At 41.5% G+C, this 26,782-nt stretch overlaps 4 protein-coding genes across 4 annotated transcripts; 2 read left to right on the top strand and 2 right to left on the bottom strand.

The window, feature by feature from the left end:
• Nucleotides 1–15: 15 nt before the first annotated feature.
• On the bottom strand, nt 16–6,690 carry LOC111601178 (diacylglycerol O-acyltransferase 1). The gene is made up of 9 exons (XM_023317657.2): nt 6,319–6,690; nt 6,130–6,258; nt 5,988–6,079; nt 5,869–5,921; nt 1,398–1,506; nt 1,188–1,331; nt 826–1,136; nt 492–764; nt 16–427 (listed from the first exon to the last, which is right to left on the bottom strand). The coding sequence occupies exons 1-9, from the start codon at nt 6,660–6,662 to the stop codon at nt 197–199; spliced, it is 1,686 nt and encodes a 561-aa protein (XP_023173425.2). The 5' UTR covers nt 6,663–6,690; the 3' UTR covers nt 16–196.
• Nucleotides 1,646–5,505, top strand: LOC111601177 (exportin-2). The gene is made up of 7 exons (XM_023317656.2): nt 1,646–1,896; nt 2,149–3,008; nt 3,064–3,547; nt 3,618–3,920; nt 3,991–4,147; nt 4,201–4,501; nt 4,560–5,505. The coding sequence occupies exons 1-7, from the start codon at nt 1,812–1,814 to the stop codon at nt 5,307–5,309; spliced, it is 2,940 nt and encodes a 979-aa protein (XP_023173424.2). The 5' UTR covers nt 1,646–1,811; the 3' UTR covers nt 5,310–5,505.
• LOC111601181 (trans-1,2-dihydrobenzene-1,2-diol dehydrogenase) lies at nt 5,591–26,782 on the top strand. Its single transcript, XM_023317659.2, has 4 exons — nt 5,591–5,847; nt 24,847–25,155; nt 25,890–26,422; nt 26,481–26,782. The coding sequence occupies exons 1-4, from the start codon at nt 5,784–5,786 to the stop codon at nt 26,757–26,759; spliced, it is 1,185 nt and encodes a 394-aa protein (XP_023173427.2). The 5' UTR covers nt 5,591–5,783; the 3' UTR covers nt 26,760–26,782.
• Nucleotides 11,308–15,934, bottom strand: LOC111601198 (flocculation protein FLO11). Its single transcript, XM_023317686.2, has 2 exons — nt 15,722–15,934; nt 11,308–13,592 (listed from the first exon to the last, which is right to left on the bottom strand). The coding sequence occupies exons 1-2, from the start codon at nt 15,930–15,932 to the stop codon at nt 11,308–11,310; spliced, it is 2,496 nt and encodes an 831-aa protein (XP_023173454.2). The 5' UTR covers nt 15,933–15,934.

The following is a 26,782-nucleotide window of genomic DNA, read 5'->3' as shown; positions in this document are numbered from 1 at the left end:
CATTTTTAAGACGGTATACAAAATCCATTCTCTTTATTTACATAAAGCTTAAGATCATTAACAAATGCATAAAATAACAATATATTTCTGTTACTCAGTACTATGCATGACTTGTATGTGGCATTCAAGTTTCCTCAACTTGTATTTGGCTTATAAATAAAGAAAAAAGTACAGACCAGATAATATTACCCAAAGTCTACCTATGTTCAGTGCCATTCAGTGCATTCTGCAAATGTGTAATGACATAGTCATGATAATATGACATAATGCACAGCGGTTGTCCCAATATAATAGATGCCCAAACAATAATATTTCCCATGCGGGGGCCAAAACGACGCTCTACATATCTAGATACAGCTGATAACGGTATTTGACCCATCATGCCAAGAAAAGCCCAAATCTTGTACGTTTGCAACGGCACTGAGACCTATAAAAGAAAATTAATAAATTGAAATGTACACTATAATAAGCTTTCTTATAATGGATCTTACCAAATACTCGTGGAAAAAGGCGCTGAATAGGAACACAATTGTGGATGCTTGGCGGGAAGAATAACCCATTTGTACAACGGGTATATACAGATGACGTACACACCACCTATGCACCGGCATATTCCAGGTGCGCCAAAAAGTATCAATATTGTTCGCATTCCACCAATCACAGTAAAAGTTTCGATCTGCGAAATTTAGCACTTCGCCAATGGCATTAAGAAAAGAGTGGAACAACAGGTAGAAGAAGATTAGCCAGACTAAATGATTGGGAAGCTGTAAGAAATATATAAAATAAGTGGGATAGAATAACGGTTAAGAGACACTCCATACTCACCGCAAGTTTCAACAGACGTTCTGTGGCTAGTGCCATATCCATGTTGGAGAATGGTATCAAGGAGTTGCGCACCGAGGGTATAATCCATTGTTGAAACAGAGCCATCAAAACATTTACACCAATCAACACTTCCAGCAAACGTTTTAGCAAAAAACGTTTGCGGACGCGCGAAGTGCGTGGAAAATTCAATTCATAGCAAAGCGTGGGTGCGCACAAGAAGTACATAATGTCTTTATAACATAAGTTTTCGGGATATTGTACTAACTTAGTGACATCTTCATCATCCTCGCCACCAGTTGAATGTTTTCTCTCTAAAATTAAACAATCAGAATATTGATTGTTAAATTAAAAGAAATACCTACTCAGCTCTGCTACCGTAATACTTGGTCTTCTTTCACGTGGCTGCCTTTGGTAATAGGTTTTCCGACACCACATGTTGGTCTGCACGTAACTCCACAGCTTAAGGAACAGTACGGAATAGTAGAAACAGACAGTCGTTGCACCCACTATAATAGTAAAAATAATTAAAAATATATACAAAATACTTATCTTACATTTCCTATCATACTTACTTATGCTAAAGGCAGATCCTTTGAGATGAATTATGACTACAGGCAAACAAACCGAAACAATTATGTTTGCTATCTGAATAATCATACCAAGGCCTTCGGATATTATTTCCTGCAAGAATTGAAAAACATTGACAGTTATTAATCGATAGTCATTAATAAACATATTTTTATCAAAATTTCGATGTATCGCTATTGGTCGTGACGATAGTCTTACTTATCGTTCATCGCTAAAACTCTCCATCGCCAACATATTCGCATTCGTCATTCCACCGTTTCGCACGACGCTTGTTCGCTACCGCTTTATGTGCGCAATTTCGACATATGTTGTAAAATAGTGTTTAACAGGACTAATAAAAAACGCAATAGCCAACGTGATATATAAATATAATTAAATAAAAATAACTCATCAACAAAATGGAAGTCACCGACGCCAATTTGCAATTGCTTGCCGGTTATTTGCAACAGACGCTTAGCGCGGATCCAAATGTCCGCAGACCTGGTTAGTATGAGAGAGCATGCGTATGTGTGTCTGTGTGCGAGCTTAAGAGAGAGGGAGAGAGAGAGAACAACGTTGTATCAGTGCGCGCGCGGGAAAACGGCGGCGCCTTAGCGGTTTATAAAATCAACTGCGAAAAATGAGATTGTTGATCAAATAACTCTTTGTCTTTTCTACTGCTCTTTTTCTCTCTTACTGACGTACATTGTTCTTGTATAAGTCTGAATTAAAACATGTTTTTGTTTCTTCAAACAGCCGAAAAGTTGCTGGAGTCAACGGAGTTGCAACAGAATTATCCGGTGCTGCTGCTTAACCTGATCGACAAGGCCACCATGGACATGACCATACGAGTGGCGGGCGCCATTGCATTTAAGAACTATATAAAACGCAACTGGGCCGCGCACGAGGACAGCGACGAGCCCGATCGCATACACGCGACCGATCGCAATACGATCAAAACTCTGATTGTCACATTGATGTTGCATTCGCCGACAGCGCTGCAGAAGCAGCTGAGCGATGCGGTGAGCATCATAGGTAAACATGACTTTCCTAAGAAATGGCCGCAGCTGATCGACGAAATGGTGGAGAAATTCGCCTCTGGCGATTTCAATGTAATCAACGGCATATTGCAAACGGCACATTCGCTATTCAAGCGCTATCGCTACGAATTTAAATCGCAAACATTGTGGGAGGAGATCAAATTTGTGCTAGACCGAATGGCCAAGCCATTGACGGAGTTGCTGCAGGCTACAATGCAGCTTAGCACTGTGCACGAAGGCAATGCTGAGGCCTTAAAGGTCATCTACAGCTCTCTAGTGCTGGTCAACAAGGTGTTCTTCTCGCTCAACTCACAGGATCTGCCCGAGTTCTTCGAGGACAACATGAACACCTGGATGGGCGCATTCCTCCAACAACTGGCAGTCGATGTCGCCATTTTGCGCACCGATGATGACGAGGATGCCGGCGTATTGGAGCATTTGCGCTCCCAGGTCTGTGAGAACATCTGCCTGTATGCGCGGAAATACGATGAAGAGTTCAAGCCATACATGGAGCAGTTTGTGACTGCCGTCTGGGAATTGCTAGTGAAGACCAGCCTGCACACAAAATATGATGCCGTAAGTAAATTTTATATTTACTTCTGATTTCGTACTTATATCAGAAATCTTTTAGCTCGTCTCAAATGCCCTGCAATTTCTTTCGGTGGTCGCTGAGCGCAAGCATTATCATGGCATCTTTGAGAATCCAGAGATATTGGCGCGCATCTGTGAGAAAGTTGTTATACCCAATTTGGACATACGTCCTTCCGACGAAGAGCTGTTCGAGGACAGTCCAGATGAGTATATACGTCGTGATATTGAGGGCTCTGATATTGATACTCGAAGGCGCGCCGCCTGTGATTTGGTCAAGACGCTTTCCATCAATTTTGAACAAAAGATCTTTGGCATATTTGGGCAATACCTACAAATCTTGCTGGGCAAGTACAAAGAAGATCCAGTTGCGAATTGGCGTGCGAAAGATACGGCCATCTATTTGGTCACCTCCTGGGCATCACGTGGTGGCACCCAAAAGCATGGCATTACGCAAAGCTCCGAACTGGTGCCATTGCCACAATTCTGCGCTGAGCACATTGTGCCCGAGCTGGAGCGACCCAATGGTAATGAAACTATAGATATATATCATAGTTGACTTGACACTCAACACTTTTCTCTATTTGTACCACACAGTAAATGAACTGCCTGTGCTTAAAGCAGCTGCCATTAAATATGTGATGGTCTTCCGCAGTTTGTTGGGACCACAAACTTTGGCTGGCTGTTTGCCACACCTCATTCGCCATCTGCCCGCCGAGAGTATAGTGGTGCACAGCTATGCAGCTTGCTCGCTGGAGAAGATATTAACCATGCGTGATGCGAGCAACACACTATTGTTTGGCCCTCAGGTAATTGGTCCACACTCGAATCAGCTTGTCAGCGGATTGTTTGCGACGCTTTCGCTGACTGGATCAGCGGAGAACGAGTATGTGATGAAAGGTGAGTTGAAGGTCACACTTAATATATGTATATATATATATTCATTAAATTGTTCATTTCTATTGCTTAGCCATCATGCGCAGCTTCCATGTGCTACAGGCAGGCGCTATGCCATATATGGCCGTTGCTTTGCCACGCCTCACCGAAATTCTGACATTTGTCGCCAAGAATCCCTCTCGCCCGCTGTTCAATCACTATCTCTTTGAGACATTGGCCCTATCGATTAAGTATGTTATTTTGAGGAACTGCAGGTGCAAATAATTGATAATCTTCTCTCTAGAATTGTTTGCCAGGCGGATGCGTCTGCGGTTAGCTCGTTTGAGGAAGCGCTATTTCCCGTTTTCCAGGGCATCTTGCAACAGGACATCACCGAGTTTATGCCCTATGTTTTTCAAATGTTATCTGTTTTGATGGAAGTTCGCGAGGGAAGTGGACCCATACCAGAACCATATTGGGCACTCTTCCCTTGCCTATTGGCACCGCCTCTATGGGATCGCCGTGGCAATGTGACGCCATTGATTCGCCTGCTCTCGATCTTCATTAAACAAGGCTCTACACATATCCAGGCGCTCGGCAAATTGGTAAACAGAGTTACCAAAACACAATGAACTGTCGTATTAAATAATCTTCATATTTCAGAATGGCATTTTGGGCATATTCCAAAAAATGATCGCATCCAAGGCAAATGATCATGAAGGCTTTTATCTACTTCAGAATTTGTTGTTCTATTATAATGCCGCTGAGTTGCAGACGAGCATGCGTCAAATATTTGGCTTGCTCTTTCAACGACTGTCACTCTCAAAGACCGCCAAGTATCTGAATGGCATCATTGTGTTCTTCAGCTTCTATGTGGTCAAAATCGGTGGCAGCTCGTTGGTGCAGCTCATCGAAGAGATACAGCCAGGCATGTTTGGCATGCTGCTGGAGCGCGTTTTCATCACGGACATGGCAAAGGTCAGCAAAGAGCTAGATCGCAAAATGGTCGCTGTGGGCGTCAGCAAACTGCTCACCGAATGCTCCGAACTGTACTCTGGACAATATAAAGCCTACTGGCCACGCCTACTGCACTCTCTAATCGATTTGTTCGAGCGCCCGCCCGAGAAGCTGCCCTACTTGGACGGAATTGAGGGTGGCGCAGACGCCGATGTTGTGGTAGATGCTGAGCCTGGCTACCAGGCAGCCTTCTCCCAGCTGACATTTGCGCAGCCCAAGCAGCTGGATCACCTGGCCGAAGTGACTGATGGTCGCCAATACTTGGCTAGAGCGTTGTCAAACTTATCGCAGAGTGTGTCCCCAGTAGAGGTGACCAATTTATTGACACCTCTGGAGTCGGACTATAAGCAAATGTTGATGAAATATTGCGACCGAGCGGGCGTACGCATTGCCTAAATCTATGTGCAACAACAATACCCAACAGCTGCTCTCACACATTTACCAACAAACACACACTCAATGCATGAATTATTAATTGTCATACAATATTTGTTTATAAGTGTAATAATATAATCAATATAAAGTTATGTTTGAAACAAGGTACAATGTGGAATTGGATTGATTAAGAACAGGAGAAGGATACCAACTATATATGAATTGAAAATGTCAAAAAAATATAGAACAATTCTGAATATAAGCATTTTTCAACTATCGCTCAGTTTCAAACAGATGCTACAGCAGATCATGTGTGCTTAGCGCCCTCTGCTGTAAGCATATTAAACTAAAGCCAAAAAAAAAATCTAATTGGAATTGTTTTTCAGCTGTGCCATGTAGCAGCTGTTTAAAACTAATTCTCCTTTCGACCTTAAATTTAAATTGGAAATTCAAGTTTTTAACAGCAGCCTTTAAAACTAAATTCGCCGGAGTAACATGTGGAGGCTAATGAATAATTTCGATCATCGATTGTACAAACTGAGCCGCCAAAAACTACAGAGTGAGTAAAGGTTGTACTTACCAGAGCCAAACCCTTTTCGACAGCCAGACACAGAGATATGTGCACAAAAGAGTCTGCAAGGAAAAGTCGACAATAATTAATGCTCAGCTAGAACATGGTCCAGCAGAGAGCATACTTACACATGATTAGGAATAGAGCATTGTGACCTTCGCCCTGATCGCGGCCGCTTACAAAGAAATACCAGTCAATGGGGTTGATGCGTATGCCGTATCTGTAAGGGGTGTTCGTAGTCTATAGGATTCTCTCTCTCTATATACTCACTTGATAAGGTTCTCTAGGCCCAGACGTAGGCCGCCAATACAGAGCAGCAGAAAGCCCCAGTTGACCAGGCCCGTAAAGTTGGTAAAGCCTGAGCTCCAGGAGAACAGCGAATCGCGGGGTCGGTGTATGCTATTAAAATTGATCGTTAGACAGTTACCCCTTAAGCAGTTGACTTCTGTCTTCACTCACGATCTGTCGGGCTGGGCCTTGCGCTGTTTGGCCTCCTTGTTGGAGATTTCCTCAGCCCGTGTCACGCTCTGAGTGCGTCGATAGCGCAGCTTCTTCTCACTCGTTCCATTGCCGTTCTCGTCCTTGTCCAGCACCTTGCGGTACTGACGCAGATCAATGGGATTGCCATGCTGGTCGAACAGGTGCTGCGTCGAGTTTCGATTGCGCAGATTATTCAAATTGTGTTCGGTGACAGAGGCCGAACGTCGTAGACGCTTCATCAGCCCACCTGCGGCGCCATTCTTCTGACTCGGCTGCGTCGCTGTCTTGGGCACCTGATCCTTGGGATCTTTGGTCGCTGTCATGGCTCGCTCGTTGTCAATAGCTGCACGGCTGTGCTTGTTAAAGAGAAACATCGATTAGATTTCAATATTTTTTAGTATTATTATTTATTTTTACATTCTTCGAATCTTATCGTTCGCATTCTTTCTAAGCGCTAAAAATTTTGCAATTGATAAGAAAAACTTTTTTTTTGCTATTAGCGCTTTATCAACGAGGCTCTTGAGCTTAGCCAGAAGATCGCAGCGATCGCAACAGTTGAAAATTATTGTCTAAAATTAAACTCTCACAAATGTTAATAAGTATCATAAAACCGCAACTGGTTTGCAACAATTTGCGGCTAAAGTTCATGCACTTCAATAGGAAGAGCGAGAGGGAGTGAGGCAGAGAGAGAGAAACAGAGAGGCTATAGTAAATTGATATTTACCTATCCACTATGTATGCATATATATAATAGAGAAACATATTAACACATCTGTGTAACTGGAAGCTGTTAGCTGGCTTCGAAACTTGAACTGTGATAAGCAGTTGCATGTGCTAGCCTGGCCTAGCCCAGCGCAGCTCAGCTCAGCCCAGGTAACAGGCATTACGCGATCGAGAAGATTAGCAACAGTACGTAGTTTAACACGCGAGGTGATCGCAGAACGTAAATCGCAAGTCGTAAATTTGCATTGCAAATTCTAATTGAGCAATCGACGCTGAATGTCAGCTAAGCTCAATGACATTATCTAAAACTAGCATAGGAACAAAGGATTTTTATAGTAGAACCAAAGCTTACGATAGAAACTACAAAATTATTCCAATTTACTTTGCTAATTGGGAAAATTAACAAGTATCTAATATGAATATAACTTATACTATCAATGCAGTCTTATTAAGAAACGCCACCTATTAGATTTTGCGTCTTATTGGGAAACGATTAGATACTGGTTATAAACAAATCTCTTATCGAAGCTTATTGGGTAAAGACAAGTTCTAGTTAGAGATAAACTGTTTCATGTTTATGCTCGCTCAGAAAGCGAAGATTTGGTTTTGTGAAATATACGTTTTGCTGTTTGTATTGAAATTTGCGTGTGCAAAAAGTTGTTCATAAAAATAGTAGTGTGTATCTAAAATTAGTTGAATGGTAATATATAATATGTATTCCTTTTTATAAAACAATTCAATACTAAGAGCTGCTGTGTACCTTGAACTGAGCCATCGACTTATTTTGCAATATTTTGACTGAGCTGAGATTAGGGATATCTGAGCTTAGGCAGTTTTGAAAATTGAGTTATATACAGATTTATAATTTAGTGAACTTTGTTAATTATCTTAAATGTACATTGCTATGTAGGAATATTAGCTCCACAATCTTAGTTCAGTCTAATCAAATCTTTGTTTTGGAAAAAGTAAAAAAGATTTTTGAAAAATGCCTAATCAGAAATCTAATAAAACAGCAATGCACAATCTAATTAAATTAGTTCAAATCGCTTTAAACACGTCAACTCGAAGCAATTAGGTAAACAAAGAGCAATTTCCAGAGATGTTAATCTGCATTACTAAATGAGTCCAAAAACCAAAACTTTTCTGGGCGGTTTTATTAAATAATGGCAGCACATTCTATATATATATATATATATATATATATATATACGTGCTCAAGACTATTCCAAAATTGCTATACTAGCTATATATATTTATATATAATGTGTATATATAGGGAATTAGTATGTATTTTAGCTTGTGATACGATTCGCATTCGCAATTTGCGTTCACGTAACTTGTTTATTGATATTCTCACAAAACAGAAATATGATTAGGAATTAGTTTAAACAATTACTGCAAATGTACGTATTTAAATATATATTTTGGTTTATTTTTAAAGGAATTTAGCATTGAATCACAGTTCGGTTTGAGGTTATCACAAATAATTTAATAACAAATGTTCGACGTCATTTGTAGAGCTAAAACTCAGAATAAAAGCTATTTAATTAATGAAATTATTGCGACTATATTTAACTTTTATTATACGTAAACACTGCGATAGCTGAGCAAATACGATCTATATCACAGCTTATCGCGGCCTGTAAAAACTTTATGATGTTCTTATTGGAGCAAATCAAACGAAGTGTAACTACGTGCACTGAACTGCTCTTATACGCGTGAGCGCATTATTGAACTGCTCTTATACGAATGCATATTTCATTGCACTACTATACGTATACCATTAAGCTGATCTAATGACATTTCATTGTTATACATGCGTTTACATGCGTATGCCGATTAAATGTTCTTATACGCGGTTCATGCATGAGTGCACAAAGTCGAGTCATCGTGACGCGATTTCGTTAGGCAGCTCTTATGGCTCATCGGCAACGCGGAGCAGAATGAGAATGCGGCATAAAAGCTGCACTCAGCCAACACATGGAATACCAACTTATACAGGAAGAATACGTGTATTTATATACATTTATATATATACACGTATATATATGGGTGTATTTACATGGACAAGGTGTTCGCTGCGGTTTTTCTTTGTAAATTTGTTCATATTTACTTATACTTTAAAGCAGGGCATTGACATTACGATATCTTATACTCTTATAATAAGTCCAATAAGATTGACCAACTCATTTCCAATTGTATGTACATATTACGTAATTGTTGATTGACAACTGATTGAAACGCATTGAGTAAAGCACATTATTTATATATCTTTTCGTGTTTACTTGCAATTAATTGAAGCGCATGGTCAGTCTGCTAATTACCCTCAGAAACCGGTCGCCGAACCGGCAAAATTAGCGAGAACCGAAGCCGACAGCTAAAGTAGGTCAGTAATGCAGGTCAATTTTGTTGCCTAGACGACTAAAGATGCGGCGATAAGCTTCAATTGTTTGGCATGCATTATATAAATTCCAGTAGGAGAAGGTTATCTCAGTTCCAATTAGAACTACTGTGCTGTGCCTGTTACTCAGACGCAATGAGTCAAACATACGTTTTTTACAATGTAAACGGATGCTTAGCCGCGCACAATCAAATTTAACAGCTTATCAGCCGGCAACTGTCTGCTCGCACCGAAATGCTATCAGCGACGTCTGACATATGGCCGATAAGAGCAACCCAGCACTTTTTTACATCAGTGGAATTTGACTTCCAATTGGTTTTCTGCTAAGTTCATAGGAAAAAAAAACAGATTTCTTCATTGCAGTCTGTTTACTGCATGCAATTCTCTCATTCAACTTCTCTCTGTTTCTCGTTCTCTTCTTGTGCTGTTTCTCTGTTTTTGCACGTTGGATCGCTGAACCTGTTTTCTGCTTAGAAGTTTGTTTGGTTAGTTTTTTGTTGTTGTTTGACGAGACGCCAACGACCCAAAATATTTGTTCAATCTGTTTTAAGACGCTAGCAGACAAATCAAGGTTATTTCAAAAGGCACACATACTCATTCACATACATATGCATATACAGGCTGATCAGATATTTTTTGACACCGACAGATTTAGTCACACTTTCAAAGTCCAAGTGTGCGGGTGAGTTGTGCTGCATAGTTGACTGATTTCTTTCTTTTTTTATTTTTATCACTAACTTATCGGCAGCAAGTGCCTGTCTCTGACTCATAAGGGCAGTAACTACACTACACGTGTTTAGTCGAACTTTTTGTTGCTTCAATTTGTAAAACTAATTTCCAATACTGAACAGATAGAGAGAGATTGAGAGAGGGAGAAAAACTGCAACATGTTACAGTTAATTGCTTTGGTCTTTCATTATTTGCTTTCTCACTCACTCCTAAATATGCAAACAAAAGCGAAAGCGAAGCAATGAACAAAATAAAACAGCAACAACGTTACGTTACGTTTTTAGCGGTCAGCTTGGCGCTAGGTAAACAAAAACAAATACAAAAGCACTCGAATTCACCGCTTAAATCAATGCACTCATAAAAATTTAGTTAATCTAATTTGACAGGAATATTCACTATATACAGATTAGCTTAATTTAAACACTTGTCATACAATTTAGCTGTGTGTAGTAGTTGCTGTTATTTGTCACCCACGACGCGCATGGAGCTTCTTTCCGAGAACGTTGGAAGAGGTCTGTTTTACCGTTCCCTTCGAAGTCAAATTCTCAACTGTTGCTTTGAAAATCGAAACAGAAATAAACAAAGCGAAATTGCAGAGCGGCCGACTTCATGCATACAAACGTTTGTCTGTCAGTACAGACAGTGTGCGAGCGAAAGAGAGCACGCAACAATATCCAGTTGATTAAAGCAGTAGTAAAAACTTAAGAGAAGATTTAATGAAAGAGCAAGTAGCGATCTGCATACGGTTAGTGGTGGTAGTCTTTGCTAAGATAGCTTTGGGTTTATTGTATAGGTTGTTGTAGTTGCTAATTGTAGTTGCTAACTGCTTGCTGTTATCTGCAGCATAGTCACGAACCATAATTTTTAAATAAATTATTCTTTATTGTCAATTATTGCACACTTAACAACTAAAAAACAATTTCGGTCATTCAATTTAAATTACAATACGAACAACAAACAGTACATGATATATAAACCTTAAAACTAACCTCAGATCAAACGATCAACTTCTTTAAAGCTTCTTATTATTTACAATTTAAACAATTAGGTGTATGAAAAATTTCTGATAGATTTGGTATAGAGCGCAGTTTTAAGAAAAAAATGCTGAATTGATGTTAATGACGCTGCCCAACATCAACATCATCGGCCTCATCATCATCAGCATCAGCATCGTCAGCTTGGTCAGGTGATAGACCCTCAATCAAATCGTCCAAATCATCGTCTCCATCATCCACATCATCGACGAATTTATCGATGCGTTTGAGTAAATTATGTTCACTATCTGACGTCTCGTCTTCACTCACATCTTCCAGATTGTCCAGTTCGCCATCCTCCAGCAGCTCGCCAGCCTCATCATCGTCATCGGCGTCGTAGTCGTCAGCTTCGTCTTTGGCCTCGGCCTTAATACGCGACTCGGGCAATTGATCATAGTCAAAGATTTGGCGGGTGGCACGCGGTGGCTGTTCAGGTTCCGTGCTGGTCGCGATCTGTGAACCATTTTTGACCTTCTCAGCATCATCATCATCATCATTATCATCATCAGTGTCAGCTGTCTCCAGCAGACTCTCAATGCTGCCTGCCTGGCTGCCTATGCGCGGCTCTGGCAGCTGCGGCTGCAGCTTCGTTTTCATTGTCACCGGCTTCAAGACTGTGCTGCTGCCCACTGTGGGCGTGGCCTGCGAGCTGGTTGAGACTATATCTTGCGCATCGGCAAACATGTTGTCCAGCAAGCTAAGCAGATCATGGACCCCAGCATTTGCTGGGCTGTGGCTGCTTGGCGTAGCTGCCGTTGTGGCGCTTAGACGTGGTCTGGCTGTGGTTGTTGTTGGCGTTGTTGTTGTCGTTGTCGTTGCTCTTGTGGTTGTTGTTGCTGGCGTTGTTGTTGTCGTCGTCGTTGTTGTTGTTGTTGTTGTTGTTGTAAGCGGCATTGTCTTTGTATGCAAATGCTTGACCTGATAGCTCTCGACGGTGCCGCGTTTCTCATTGGGATCCGCAATGCGCACCACCGGCTCGCGCTTCGAGATGACGGGCACAATTTTTGGGCTATGCGGATCCAGTTCGTTCTGTCCATAAGTCTTGACCTTGGAGTGACCTTCGATAATGAGATACATCGGTCCGAGCAGTGGCTTCGGTGGTTGCTTGTAGTGCGAGAAGAGCGCATCGGTGGTTAGCTCCAAGGCAGGCGCCACAGTGGGTCGATGGGCCAGATTGCTCGTCTGCGGTATCATCAGTCGAGAGCTGCTCGTCGTCGCCGTCGTTGCGGCACTCTTATAGATGGGCAGTGCTGTGCTTGTTGTAGTTGTTGGCGTTGCCGTTGGCTGGGCGCTGGACATGAGCATGGGTCGAAAGCCGGAGGTGGCTGTGGGCATGGCCATGGTGGGCGTTATATACAGCTCGGACTGTGCGCTGCTCGCTGTGGCTGTGGCTGTAGCTGTGGCTATGGTGGGCGGGCCTGGCACAAAGGTCACTGGAGCATAGGTGAAGGGCGGCCGAGTGGCGGTGGCCATCGACTGTTGCTGCTGCTGCTGCTGTTGTGGCTTGGTGGTGCCCATTAGATACTTCGTAGCCGGCATTGTGGGCTTCATGCGCTGCTTCATCGTCGGCTTCACCAGCTCCTTCTGCAGCAGCTCGTGCAGCCAGGGCTTACGTATGGGCGCCGCCGCCGCCGTCAGCTTGGCGCCCGTGGAGTGCGGATGAATCGAGTTGGGTGCATAGCTCACGGCTTGTGGCCGCGAGAAGCTGTAGTGCTGCATGGATTCCTGATGATGTGCATCCGCATAGCTCATGCGATGTGGCATCGTCACGCCCATGCTGGACATGCTCGCCATGCTCGACAAGCTGGGCTGCGAGTGTGTGTACCAAGGCGCGGTGGCACTCGAGGGACTGCTGTAGAAGTGCGTGGTGCTGCTGGGGTGTTTGCTGTGGCTGCTGCTGCTGCTGCTGCTGCTGCTTGGCGAGCTGTAGCTCATGTAGGACGAGCTGCTGGGCGAGTTGATAACATTGTGACGGTACTCGACATGACCCATGCCCTTTGTTAGCATGGGCGGCGGCATCAGGTGCGTGTGTGGCATGTGCTGCATTTGCTGCGGCGCATAGTAGCTTCTGCGTATGGGCGCATATTTGGCCTGCCCCAGAGACGGCAGCGGCTTCTGTTGCTGACTCGGCCGTGGGCGTTCGCCGGCCACGCCCAGCAGCAGAATTTCGCTCTTGGTCTTGTTGCGCAAGAGCTCCGCTGGCAGCTTCTGCCTGGCCTCTTGGCCGCTGCTCGCATTGTTCTCTGCCCAGTAGCGCACGCGATCCAAAGCCGGCGGACTGTAGTCGTAGGTGGGATCCTTTTGCAGTGGATCCCCGTGGCCCAGCGGTCGCCATTCGTTGTTGTTGTTGGGGTCCATCCGTGGCGCTGCAATGAATTGAAGAGTTGCATCAATTAAGTTCAACATGTGCAGCTCTAATTGAGCCCACAACCAGCCAGACGGAGCGAGTGGCCCCAACAGCTATGGCAGCCGCCCAATCATAACTCGTTAAAGTGTTAACAAATGTTTTGGCACCGTCAAAGGCGAGGGTACAACGACAAGTAACAGACTTTATAGAAAGCTGAGTATGTAAAGAATCGAGTGAGTTAGCTCTATGAAGAGCTTTGAGCTGATCAGAAATGGCAATCTGCAGAACATATAAACGACAGTGAGCGACTGTCCTTGTGGCTTTATGTCAAATCATTAGTTGATTTAATCGCTGAATATTTCATAGAAATTACTTGGCTTGGCTTAGCTTTGAGTTAGCACAACAAAAAATTGTTAGCTGTACGCTTAGCTACTGCCAAACTGTTTGCTGAAGAATGTAGAAATATGAAAATAAGATCAATGCTATATATTAATATATTCTATCCTTGTGAAGCTATATGATATATGAAAGATTTTGGCGCCTTGATGCAAATGCTGCTAGGTAATTATATATGTTGACAGAATAGTATTAAATATATAACATATATATAACTAGAATATACACTGAATATACAAGTTGCCTATGATTGAAGTTCAGATTATATGTATATATATATATCAAGCTGAACATTCACATAAAAAACTTGGCTTTATTAGCTTTTATAATCTGCAAATAGCTCAAAATCCAAATCATAATATGGACAATGAAAGAGTTATCGAAAAAGTGATAAGCTCATACTGCAGATAAGAGAAAGGAATATATATTTAAGATTCCAAGTAACTAGCTATGGCTTAAGCGGACTACTAAAGCTGCTCAGGCTAATCAAGAATAAACATAAGAACCAAATAGGAATAGAAATAGTTCAGGAATAGCACAAAATATGAATGCAAAATGATGACAAATTGAAGACAGAGCCATGATAAGATTAGGCCTTCATTGTTTATATGAAAACCCAACTCTTGCGGCTACTCTTCTAACTAACCTCGTAAGCCTGTAAATACAATGGAGTTAGTCGCTGTTCATGGGAAGCGAGAGTGAACTCTAGCATTGGCTTCGGGTAATCATGACAGTGTCGGCTAAGACTTGTGTGAGGCCATCCAATAAAGTGGAAGTCGAAGTTCAAGCTGCCGCCTTTAGGCAGTGAGCCATAGCGCGCCCACCTGAATGCCACATGGCACAATCACCTGGAAGATCGTAGCCCGAGCACTGGAGGCCATCAGTCGAGGCAGGCAATCAACACAGCAAACAACGTGGCGTTGCTTGATTGACTGATCAACGGGGCAGCAGCGTCGCTGACTGGCGACTGCAACTGCAACTGCAACTGCCACATCAGACTGCGAGTCTCTCGGCGGTAGCCGCGTATAAGTTATTAGCTAAAACCAGACAAATCGCTTTCCATTTGAATGCGACGTAGATCAACGTGAGGACATGCACTGAAGTAGGAAATGCGCCCGGACTCTAGCATTTTGATCTGCTGGCCATGCGCTGGCAATTTTCGATTTGTTTGGCTCAATTGGTTTTTGTGCGGAGCGCGGGGCAGTGGACGCTTTATAAATTGCCAAAGATTAAATGGCTCTGGGCGGCAACTATAACTGCGCTCTCCATTCACTACAGACTGATATATATATATATGTCTGTGTGTGTGTGTGTGTGTGTGTTCATATATTTGGTATTCCCATTTATCCTTGCATAATTGCCAAGTCCCAAGTCGTTTTCACTTTCATTTGCTGCACCACATTAAAATACCGCGCATGATTGCGTTAAAATTGTTTGGATCTCCTAATGCTGGCCATTAAAATAGCCTGTCCCCCCCCCCTCTCTCTGCCTGTGTGCTCACGCGATGCGACTGATGCAGAGCAAACAGGTGGTCAGGTGGTCAGGTGGACAGGTGATTGCGTCTCGTCTCGTAGTCGATCTTGTGGTCGTGTCAATTATGTCGGCATTTGGCGGTTAAAACAAAATCAAAGTGCAAATCTTTCATATTTGCGGCATTTCATGCGGTTCATTGGCAGTTCGCATCAAGCTAACAAATGCACCCCGCTGTCAGCGGCGCTCCTCTCTCTCTCTCTGCCCTGGCTCTGCACTCACCTGTTGTCGCATTGGGCGTTACAAACGTCAAGACATTCACTTCATCCTGTTGACTGGCAGTCTTTACCGTCTTCGCTGCTGCCGCTGCTGATTGTGGCAAAACCTCAAACACCTCATCAGCTGCACAGGGGGCGTGGCATGCGGCGTATAGGCAGAGCCAGCAACAAAATGTTACCAACCAATTGAGGGTTTTGTGGCGTTCGCTAATCATCATGAAACGGTGCGGGTTATCTGGAAATACAAATGCAAATTACGTTTTTTTTGCTTCTGTTATGCATGCCGGATGATTCAATCGAAAGACTTAGGCAACGAACGCGCCATTTAATTGATATAGTTTTACCCATAATCTGATTGGTATGCGGCATTTTTTGAGACTAAGATACGTTTGCAGAGGCTGCGTCAAAGACTTAGGCAACAAACTTGACAGCTTAGAAATTCTCTAAATTATATAAAATTTTTAAAAGACAATAAGAAGTTAGTAATCAAACAAATGACTTAGGCAACAAACTTGGCACATAATACACTTGCAATTTTAACAGTGAACAAATTTGTATTAACTTAAAATTAGTCATTGTACATCAAGTTTTTTGCTTAAGTCATTTACTCTATTAACAAGATTAGATCAGAAGTTTGGATTTAAAAAAGTTTTTTTTAATGAATAAAATTATTCGTATGCCAAGCGAACGTCCTTCAATAGTTAACATTCTGTTAGCACTGTCTCCAGGATATCTGCTAGTCGATCTCGCTCTTTTTTTAATGAAAACTTAAAATGATCTCAAGTTTTCAAGGCGTGCAGACAACTTTATTAAAAATCATATCGTCCGGCAGATCAGTTTTTTGGGTGGTCCACTTTGAAGCGTAGCAACGACGACGACAGCTGCTCTGCAGATCACAAAAGGCAATGTCTTTGGTGCATGTCCTTAGGGTTTCGTACGTCGCTCAGCGAACGCAACGCTTCACGCAGCGCTGTCATCGGACGTGTTCCCGTTGAAAGTGAAACTTGTGCACAGTTTTTCGATTTTGGAACATAAAAAACGTATATACAAAAATTTGCATTTATTTTGCAGCTCTACTGGTTGTAGTCGCTGCTGCTGTCACCGTTGCTGTTGCGGCTGTTGCACGGCGTCTGCGGCCGCTTGGCGGCAATCGTAAAAATTAACTTGATTACTACACGCATAAATAAAGCCATTAAATGGCAAACATCTCAGCACGGACAGCAATTAAAATCAAATAAAATTCACCGACGGCTTTGCTAAAGAAGCCACCGAAGTTGGCTAATTATTTGCGGCCTCTTTTTGTATTTTTTTTTTGGGCGTGGCCTGCACAGAATTGACGGTAATTACTTTTATTTTAATGCCCCCATCGCAAAATGTGTATGAAAATAAATTGTATATTGCACGGAGCAGTCGCATGTGATGGGAGGCTGTGCGCGGATTTGTTGATGAGAAATGTAGATGAGAGGTTTGTGTATAATGTATGCTATGAACCAATCGAATTCGGTATTCCTCTATCAAAGAAACTAAATCTTGCTTCTATTATACATAGAGAAATATGAACGTCACTTGTGATGACATTAAGCCTGGGTCTTGAGGCTCTCCAGGTCTATGCACTTCAAGCGGCTTCACATTGTGCCTTATGCAGAAGTTTACAAATTATTTGTGACTAAAATGTAGCACAGAAAAAGATGCTGATGCAACTTTGATGTACTTACATCAACTACTCTGATGTCCTTGTTGATTTTGATTTAGTTATAACAACAACTCTGGACTTTGAATTAGACAAGCCAACATAACTTAGTAATTTGATAAAGAAATTTAGCTTTTCAAACGAGATAAATCCATCCTAAATCTATGAAGTTTGGTATTTTAGAATTATAAGCAAAACAAAAAGCATTTCATTGTAGATCAACTGTTGCGAAATTTGATTAAATTTTGTCAACCTGAGTTTTTCCTGATTTTGAAATATAAATTTCGATTATTGCTTTCACGCCTTATTAATATTATCTCTCTCTCTCTCTCTCTCTATATATATATATATATATATATATATATATATATAAATATATACATTTAGCTGCATTTTACCATCAATTTTTACATCACAACTATAATATAAACAATAAAAAATAAACTATTTGAATTGGGCCTAGTTTTGTGCCAATTAAATTACTGTTAATTGCAATTTTCACACTATTGTCGCATCGCGTCGTCTCGCTAACTGCTGCGGTTACGATTTGTTTTGCATAATACATTTAATTATGCATAACTTTTGTGTTATTTAATTGACTTTTATGATGTTTACATGAATGAGCCGCCAGTTCGGTCGTTAAACAAGTTTATCTTAAAAGCCAGCACGAACTGCAGGAAGTGGCTCGAAAGTCTATCCATGCGGCTCGCTCAGCTGTTATTTGTGCAAAAAAATTGTGATCTAACATTATATTTTGCTAGACTCAAGCGGATTATATAAATAAGATGTGTTCTTTTCATTGACTTACTTAACAGGATCTTTCTTTGTTAACATTTATTTTAACAGCTTACTGTTACTTGAGATTTCTGTAGCCCTCCCCTTACGCATAACATAAGATAGAAGAGCTAACAGAATACATTTATGTTACTGAAAGAAATTCTTTTAGCATTATGTTATGCCTTACAGGAGAGCTTATTAACAGCGTAACATTAAAGTACTTAGTTTAAAATAATTTTTAACAGAATTAGTCAAAGAAATTCCTTTAGCATTATGTTATATCTTACATGAATCTTTAATTGCATTAACAGCATAATTCATAAATCGAATTCACTTAACACATCCTTTTAGCCCAAGCTATTTGCTGAATATATAAACATGTATATGTATATATTATATTGGAATGTAACTCAATTACTGAGTTGTATCAATATATTGTTGTATGATATATTGACTACAAAACGTTTCTCTTCACTTTCAAGCCTATTTGCTCTCTCCCTCTCTATTGAAATCTGCCTTTTTCAATCAAAAATTGAGTTACAGTTAACTTTTCACTCTATTGAAAAGCGCAAGTTATTTATATCCTATTTTCGCTGAGTGTAGACCACACTGGAGTGAAATATATTGGCTTATCTATACAATAGATCAACTGGGAGTACGTGACGATGTGTGGGGTATTGCAAGCCAACGGCTTGTGTGAATATCGCCAATATTTTCAATATGTATTCAATGTACTTTCGATACTTCAGACTATCTGCAACGGCATCTGGCTGTGGCCCAACCCAGAGACCTCGCTCGCAAAGTGACGGCTGCTGTTAAGTGAACGCTTAAGCCAATGAGCCGGCTGTAAATGCATGAATAAAGAGCTAACAAACAGACCAATAAATAAACAAACAAGCGCAGCAACAGCAACAGCAACGACAACTAAGTGACAAGCAAAGCCATAGCCAAAAGATTCATTCAAGTGTGCGACACTTTTTATGCGTGACATAAAAAGCGACCACAACAACAACAACAACTGGTCAACAACAAAACCAACAAAAAGAAGAAAACTGGGGATGCTTACCAACATGGCAGCGTATTAGCAAAGACAAATACTAATTGCAGCCAAAGCAGCAGCAACATTTGCAGTAGCAGCAAAACTTGCTGCAGTTACTGCTGTTGCTGTTGTTGTTGTGGTTGTTGTTGCTTTTGCTGCCGGCAGTTAATTTCATTTAAAGAATGTCATCTTCACTTTAAGTGAAAGATAAATACACACACTCACACACACAGATTCACACACACAGCTGGAAAAATCGACAGTTGCAAGTGTTTGGCATTGTCTCCTTTTCCTTCAACTGCAATGCGACCGCTGCGTATGAGTGATGTATGTATTTATTGTTGTTCTTGCAGTTGCTGCTGCTGCTGCTGCTACTGCTGATGAGCAGCGCCTTAATTCTTAGCGCAAATAGCATGGCACATTCGATTTCGCCGAGAGTTGCAGCATCCGCCGCAAAAATTGAGAGTTTGCACAAAGCTAAACAATCGATAGGTAAACAAAGGCAACTGACAATCGATCAATCAAACCAATATTAATAGATAATGGTAATAGAGATGGGTTGATTTTTAGCTTCAAAAACTAATTGAACTAACTAGTTAGCTAAAGAGCCACAAGTTTACAGCATTTGACTGCAATGCTTGTCTTCTAGACCTATGTATGTAAAGCCTAAATAAATTGAAATTGACTTTAGCGCTTATCTTTTGTTTGAATAAATATCTAAGTTCTTCGATACTTTCAATTGAACGAGCGCATGGAAGGAAATTGTGGAAAACCTTTTTTAATTTGATATAACACGTAGTTCCTTAACACAATTATATCAATATTTACGTATTATTATTTAATAGAAAAAATTATTATTATTATTATTAAAATTAAGTATAGTAAATAAATCATGAACAAATCGTCGATTCGATTTACCAATTTAAATGTATCAAAAAGTATATAATTCAAAGTATTTAGTTAGGAGATAATCTATTATCCCCATCAAGTACTCACTAAACAACAAAATATATTCAGATTTTTTAAAAATATTATTTACAAAAAAAGCAGAAATAAGTTAAAAAGAAGTCTATATAAATATAAATTTTCACTTATTAAATTTAAAATACTTTTTAAAATTTCTTATATAAATTTATATTATATATTTCATTTGCTTTATATTAAATTTGATTTGTTTCTTAATTAATTTATTTTTTATATTATTTTTTTTTTAAATCACATATTTTAAGACTCCAAATGCATGAGAGCTATTTAATAAGGCATTGGCTTTGTTTGATCATTGTTTTATATATAGAAACATTTAAATATATATTTATATATTTCTTTTTCTAAAATCTAATCCCGAGTCACTCAACGAAATACCTACCATACAACGAGAGATAAACACGAAGCACACTTCACTTGACTGCAGATAAATGTAGCTGCTCTGTCGCAGTATAATCCTGTTTCTTTTGCTAAAATATTTATCACTTTGCGTTTAGATAATTTGCAGTCATTTCCTTTGCGGCTGCCGTTGCTGCTGCTGCTGCTGCTGCTATTGTCACAAGTCACAAATGAATAATCAGACTTTGGCTTAATCGCTAGCCCATTCCCATTCCCAATTCCGATGGCAATTGCATGGGGCTGGCAAACATTTCATTTCATTTCATTCAGTAAATTTCACTTTTAAGCGACAAAGCTCGACGTGCTGCGAATCACACTTGTTGCTCGCGGACCGAAGACTCTCAAGTCATGCGCACTGCTTCGAGGAGCAGGAAACTTAAAGCTGAAGCTGAGGCTGAAGCTGAGGCTGAATGGTAAAGGCTGCGCGGCTAGCTCGTCGGCGCATCCGTTTCAAAACGCGTCCGTTTGTTAACTGATTTCGCGTTGTGTTGGCCAAAACTCAAATTCGAAAACTGCTCAAGAAGCGTCAGCGTCAGCGTCGGCTTTGACGTCGACAGCGGCGTCGCCGCTGCAGTACATCGAACCAGACAGGCAGCCAGACTGAGACCCCAAGCACCCCGCCCTCTTTCTACTCCCCGCTCTCTCGCGCTCTCTCTGCAAGCCAAGCGGCGTTTACTTTACAATTGCCAGCTGCACTTGTCGCTGCTTGCTGACCAAAGCGAATCAATATAAATGCGTCGCAGTCGCCGTCGGCGTCAACGTCGCTGCTTGCCGGCAACGTCAACGTCGTCACTACACGCCAAAGTTGTCGTCTTTTATTATTTGTTGTTGCTGCCGCTGCTGCTGCTGCTGCTGCTGTCTTTGGCTTTGGCGTTGCTTTTGGCTAGTTGGACTCGCGCCTTCCACAGCTCCTCAGTTCGCCTGCCAACAGACTCACTTTTCACTGCAACATGTTGCTGACTAACTGACTGACTAACTGACTGACGGCCACAGACTGACCACGAAGCTGTCTACGCGGGGATTATCAAACACAACAAACCGGAGACAATGTTTACGCTTAATATGATCTGAACGAAATGTTAATCATGTTTCCTTAGCTAATGCGCCTCGTTACAATATTGAAATATATATTTTTTAATTTAAAAGAACTCGAGGTCCTCAGTTCTCAGCGATCATTATATATGGCATAAATAGACTCGCCTTTAGTTTGCTTCCTTGAGCTAACCTTAGGCAGTTATTCGAGCTTAGCTAAACAATTTTCCATTATAGATCTCATTTTACACTTATTAGATCTGGTAGAACTTTCAGTTGCTTTCACACTATATAAATTAATTTATATAAATTTAATTTATTTTTATTGTAAATTATTTTATGTATTTAAAAATTATTTTATGTCAAAAATCATGTAAATGAGTTGGTTTAAAGGTAGCTGATAAGATAATAGCCAAAAATTATTTGGAAATATATATATTATAATGCCAAAAATATTTGCAATTGGAACTGTTTTTTTAGAGCATACTCCAAAATAGCTTAAATATTCTGAACACACTTATGCTTATAGCTAAATAAGGTTAACTTATTATATTATTAGAAATGCATTGCTCTTAGAATTAGAAATTCTAGACACGTTTCGGCTTACAGTTATTTGGCACAAGCAACAAAAAGCATTTCACCCAAAATAAATCAACAATTGTAGCTACAAGTCTAGCTTTCAAAAATATGCAAAAGAATTTGAAAAAATGTTCACATACATATATATATATATATATATATATATATATATATATATATATATATATATATATATATATATATAATAATATTTAAGCTTGAGCTTATTCAACTTGCCAAGAAGCTGCTGCTGCTGCTGCCGCTGTCACTGCTGCTGCTGCTACTTGGGCGGTCAATGTCTGATCCAACTTTCGCTTTTGTTGCATGGACAAGTACAATTGGCATGTTTTGTGTGTGTTGCATAAAAAGCAATCTTTGGCATTTGACTGAATCAACATTTCTTTGGTGCTGAAATTGAAAAATATGTTAAAAGCTTAAGGCAAATAGCCGCAATAACAACGTCGGCAAACTGTGACAGTCCAGTCATGCTGGGCTCCGACTATTGTCGATTCGCTGTTGCTGCTGCTGCTGCTGCTGCTGTTTGGGCGTGTGCGTCTTTGGCGTCGCGCGACTTGAGACATGCATAAAACTTGTAAAGCTATTAAAAGCGCTTACTGTGACAACAACAACAATTGCTCACGCGGATAAAGAGACAATCATTCAATATTGTTGCTCGTTTCGAAGCCGGCTCATTAGCTTGATGTGTTAATTAAAGCGAAATGTTGCAGAAATTTTTGTCAAAAAATTGCAAGAAAAAATACAAAAGACTTAGGCAACGAACTTGACGTTGCATGACTTTCACAAAAGAATGCAGAGTGCGCGTTTTGTTGGCGTAAATATGAAATTGTTTGTCAGACACGCCCACTTATATACTCACACACACATGCCTACACCCACTTATACACATGCCTACACCCTCTACTTAACTCCACGCTGCTCCGCGTCAAAGCGCTTTGTCGGCTTTGCTTTGTATGAGCAATGGAGGCAAGCAGCCAAAGTTGGTCAATTGGTTAGCTTTGCTGCAGCCTCCTGCTGCCCTCCCCCCTCTAATTAGCGCGGCGTTGCGTGTTGCATGTTGAACGTCCTGCGCCGCGTATATAAATTGTATCAATAAATTTATTGATTTCAACTGTTGCTGCTGACTTGTTAAATATTTTGCGCAACGATTTATGTTGCCAGCATGCAAATTTGTTTTTCCTTTCAGTTGTTGCTGTGCGGCTTTAATGAACATGTCGCCGCATGGAAAGAGTCATCAGAGAGACGCACACGCACAGGCAGACGTAGAGGTAGAGGTAGAGGCAGCAGCAGCTCGACAGCAGTGTTGTGAAATTAGGCAACCTTTCACTAGCCATAATAATTTCACCCACAACAACTTCCGCTACCTTTGCGTAGAACACTTTCATTTGTCTTGACTTGCATTTGGGTTAGGGCAGTTTCGATTTGCCGCTGTTGCTGCCGCTGCCGCTGCCGGCACCTGCCGTGCATGTTAAGGCTGGCGAAAACCGATCCACAATAAACCAAGTGAAATGTTGTTGTCGCCCGGTGCATAGCTAATTAGATAAACAAATTTTGCGTTTCATGCGCTTTTTGCTTTTGGCCTACGGCGCGCCGTCAGAGCTCCTCGCACTTCGGCTACATTGTTGCACGCATTCGAAATTCGAATTATTGAAAAGTGAAAAACAAAAACAAACATCAGCTGCATACGTAGCGTACGGTTTCTAAAAGAAAGTGAAAATCCAGCGCTGACAGAACGCAGTGTAAGCGTTAAGCGTAAAGTGCGCCGCCTAATGGCCGTTCAACGTGCAGCGCCTTAGTTGGCCAGGACCAGCCACAGCTGCCACTCAACCGAGCTGAGCTCGTGTCGTGTCACGTCACGTGTCAAGCTCTCTAAGCAATTGCTGCGTAAATTAAGTCTATAATCTAGCTTAAAGCTCATTAAAGCTGCTTGCTGACTTGCCTTGAAAGAGCCTTACATAAAAGTGCATGTTGAAAGCTTGTAAAAGCACATGCTGGAAAAAATAAATTGAAAGCTTTAATCAGCTTAGACTTTTATAAACAGTAAAAGCTGTTGCTGAACTCTTTTTATTTATTTCATTATAATTATATTAGTCATTAAACAAAAACTCCAATCCAATTCTTATGGGATTAGGCGCACGCTAGGCGTGCTTACCTGCTCATCTCTGGCGGCCAAGAGCCACTGATCCACAGGCAGCCAGGCTGGCGAAGTCATTCACAACTTTTGATGCTAAACAAATATGACTAATTATGGAGGAACTGAGACTGGCGCGCACTAAACAGTGCCACATAATGCGATCGTCGTCTTCGTTTCGACATAGATGGGCTGGTCGCCTTCGTCTGTCTGTCTGCCACTCCCCGACGGCGGCTTCGACTAGTAACCTGTTGGGGATAGATAGACAACAAACAGCAACACCCGCAATTTCGCCAATTCGTGGAAAAGCAAAGAAAAAAACGTAGAGATAAAAATAAAATAAACCATGCAATGGCGATTTGTATGAATGAAATGCGTTTTACGCGACTCGCTCCGCGGTCCGACGTAGTTTATGCTATAGATGGCAATTGCTCGGCTAATCTGAACGCCTTTCCACACTTTACTCCACTTTGTTCACAGGTTTGGCCAGACGTCGCATGCCCCATATGAGGACATCCGTCGTGCGTAGGCAAAGCACACAGCAGGGCGAATCTACATGGATCTCAGGCGAAAATGAAAAGCCGCAACGGCAACTGCGCTGGGGCATTGCGCCCATCAACATCTTGGCTGAAGATTTTGTTACCGCAACAACCACGTTGCCACCGGAGAAGCACCGCATCACTGCCTGCATGGGCACCTATCGATCTCAAGCACTCGAATTTGCCGATCGCTACAAAGTACCTAATGTCTTTACCAGTTTTGAGGATTTGGCGCGCTGCCCAGATGTAGGTAAGTAAGCGGAACTAATTAAATAGAGAGACGGATCGATAGATAGGACAGGCAGACAGAAGGACGAACAGCTGAACAAGCGGAAAGGCGGGCGAAAAGAGACGAACGGACGAATAGATAGAATGACGAATAGATAGAATGACGAACAGATAGAAGGACGAACAGATAGAAGGACGAACAGATAGAAGGACGAACAGATAGAAGGACGAACAGATAGAAGGACGAACAGATAGAAGGACGAACAGATAGAAGGACGAACAGATAGAAGGACGAACAGATAGAAGGACGAACAGATAGAAGGACGAACAGATAGAAGGACGAACAGATAGAAGGACGAACAGATAGAAGGACGAACAGATAGAAGGACGAACAGATAGAAGGACGAACAGATAGAAGGACGAACAGATAGAAGGACGAACAGATAGAAGGACGAACAGATAGAAGGACGAACAGATAGAAGGACGAACAGATAGAAGGACGAACAGATAGAAGGACGAACAGATAGAAGGACGAACAGATAGAAGGACGAACAGATAGAAGGACGAACAGATAGAAGGACGAACAGATAGAAGGACGAACAGATAGAAGGACGAACAGATAGAAGGACGAACAGATAGAAGGACGAACAGATAGAGGGACTAATAGATATGAGGTAGACAGACAGACGGAAGGGATTGTATACAATACAAAAAATATTCAAGAGCAACAGCAGTTATACTTTGACCATGTTGCAGATGCTGTCTATATATCGCCGCTGAATTGCATGCATTGTGAGTTGTGTCACCTGATGCTCAACCATGACAAGCACGTACTATGTGAACAACCACTCTGCATGGCTGAGCAGCAAGTAGTACAGCTTGTGACGAAGGCAAAGGCACGTGGCTTGTTTCTGATGGAGGGGGTCTGGTCGCGTTGCCTGCCCTCCTATGAGTATATGCGGAGCGAGATCGCTAAATCAAAACTGGGAGTTGTCTATGATGTTAGATGTAGATTAGGCTGGGAGCTGCCAAACGCTCAGACCAGCTCATCGGCCTATGCAGGTGTAACAAGAAACTGGGCCGCTGACTGCATACAGCTAGCGTTGTGGATCTATCAAGAGGTGCCGATGTTTGTGAGGGTTGACGGCAAGCTCAATGACGCGGGCGTTGATATAATAGCCGAAATAGAGCTGTCCTTTAGAAACAATCGTCGTGCTGTGCTGGAGCTGAGCGCGGAGAAGAATCTTGCGAACATGGCCACTATACGCGGTACCAAGGACTGCATCATAGTAAGTTCTTACACTTCGATAAAATCAAATCGCAAAATTTTAATCCAAATCAATACAGATGAACAACTTCTGGTCTCCCACGTTATTGTTTTTCAATAATAGAGAAGTCGAGTTCAAGTTGCCGACGACTGAGTGTAAAACCTATTTCGACAGTCGCGTTGGCATGTGTTACGAAATTGAGGAGGCCCGTAAGTGCATACTCAATGGACGCACCGAGAGCAAGCTGTTCAATCATAGCGAGAGTCAATTGATGGTCAATTTGATTGATCAAATAACGGACATGATGGCAGTTAAAGATAAACATGTAAAGGTACAACGTGTGGCCGCTATTCAGTAATATAATGGTTGGTTGTGTAAAAA

The sequence above is a fragment of the Drosophila hydei genome, unplaced genomic scaffold, assembly GCF_003285905.1.
Source record: "Drosophila hydei strain 15085-1641.00,03,60 unplaced genomic scaffold, DhydRS2 tig00008114-arrow-pilon, whole genome shotgun sequence".
NCBI classification, from domain to species: Eukaryota; Metazoa; Arthropoda; class Insecta; order Diptera; family Drosophilidae; genus Drosophila; species Drosophila hydei.
The sequence above is the reverse complement of the archived record's forward strand: the minus strand, read 5'-3'. Positions and strand labels throughout refer to the sequence as shown.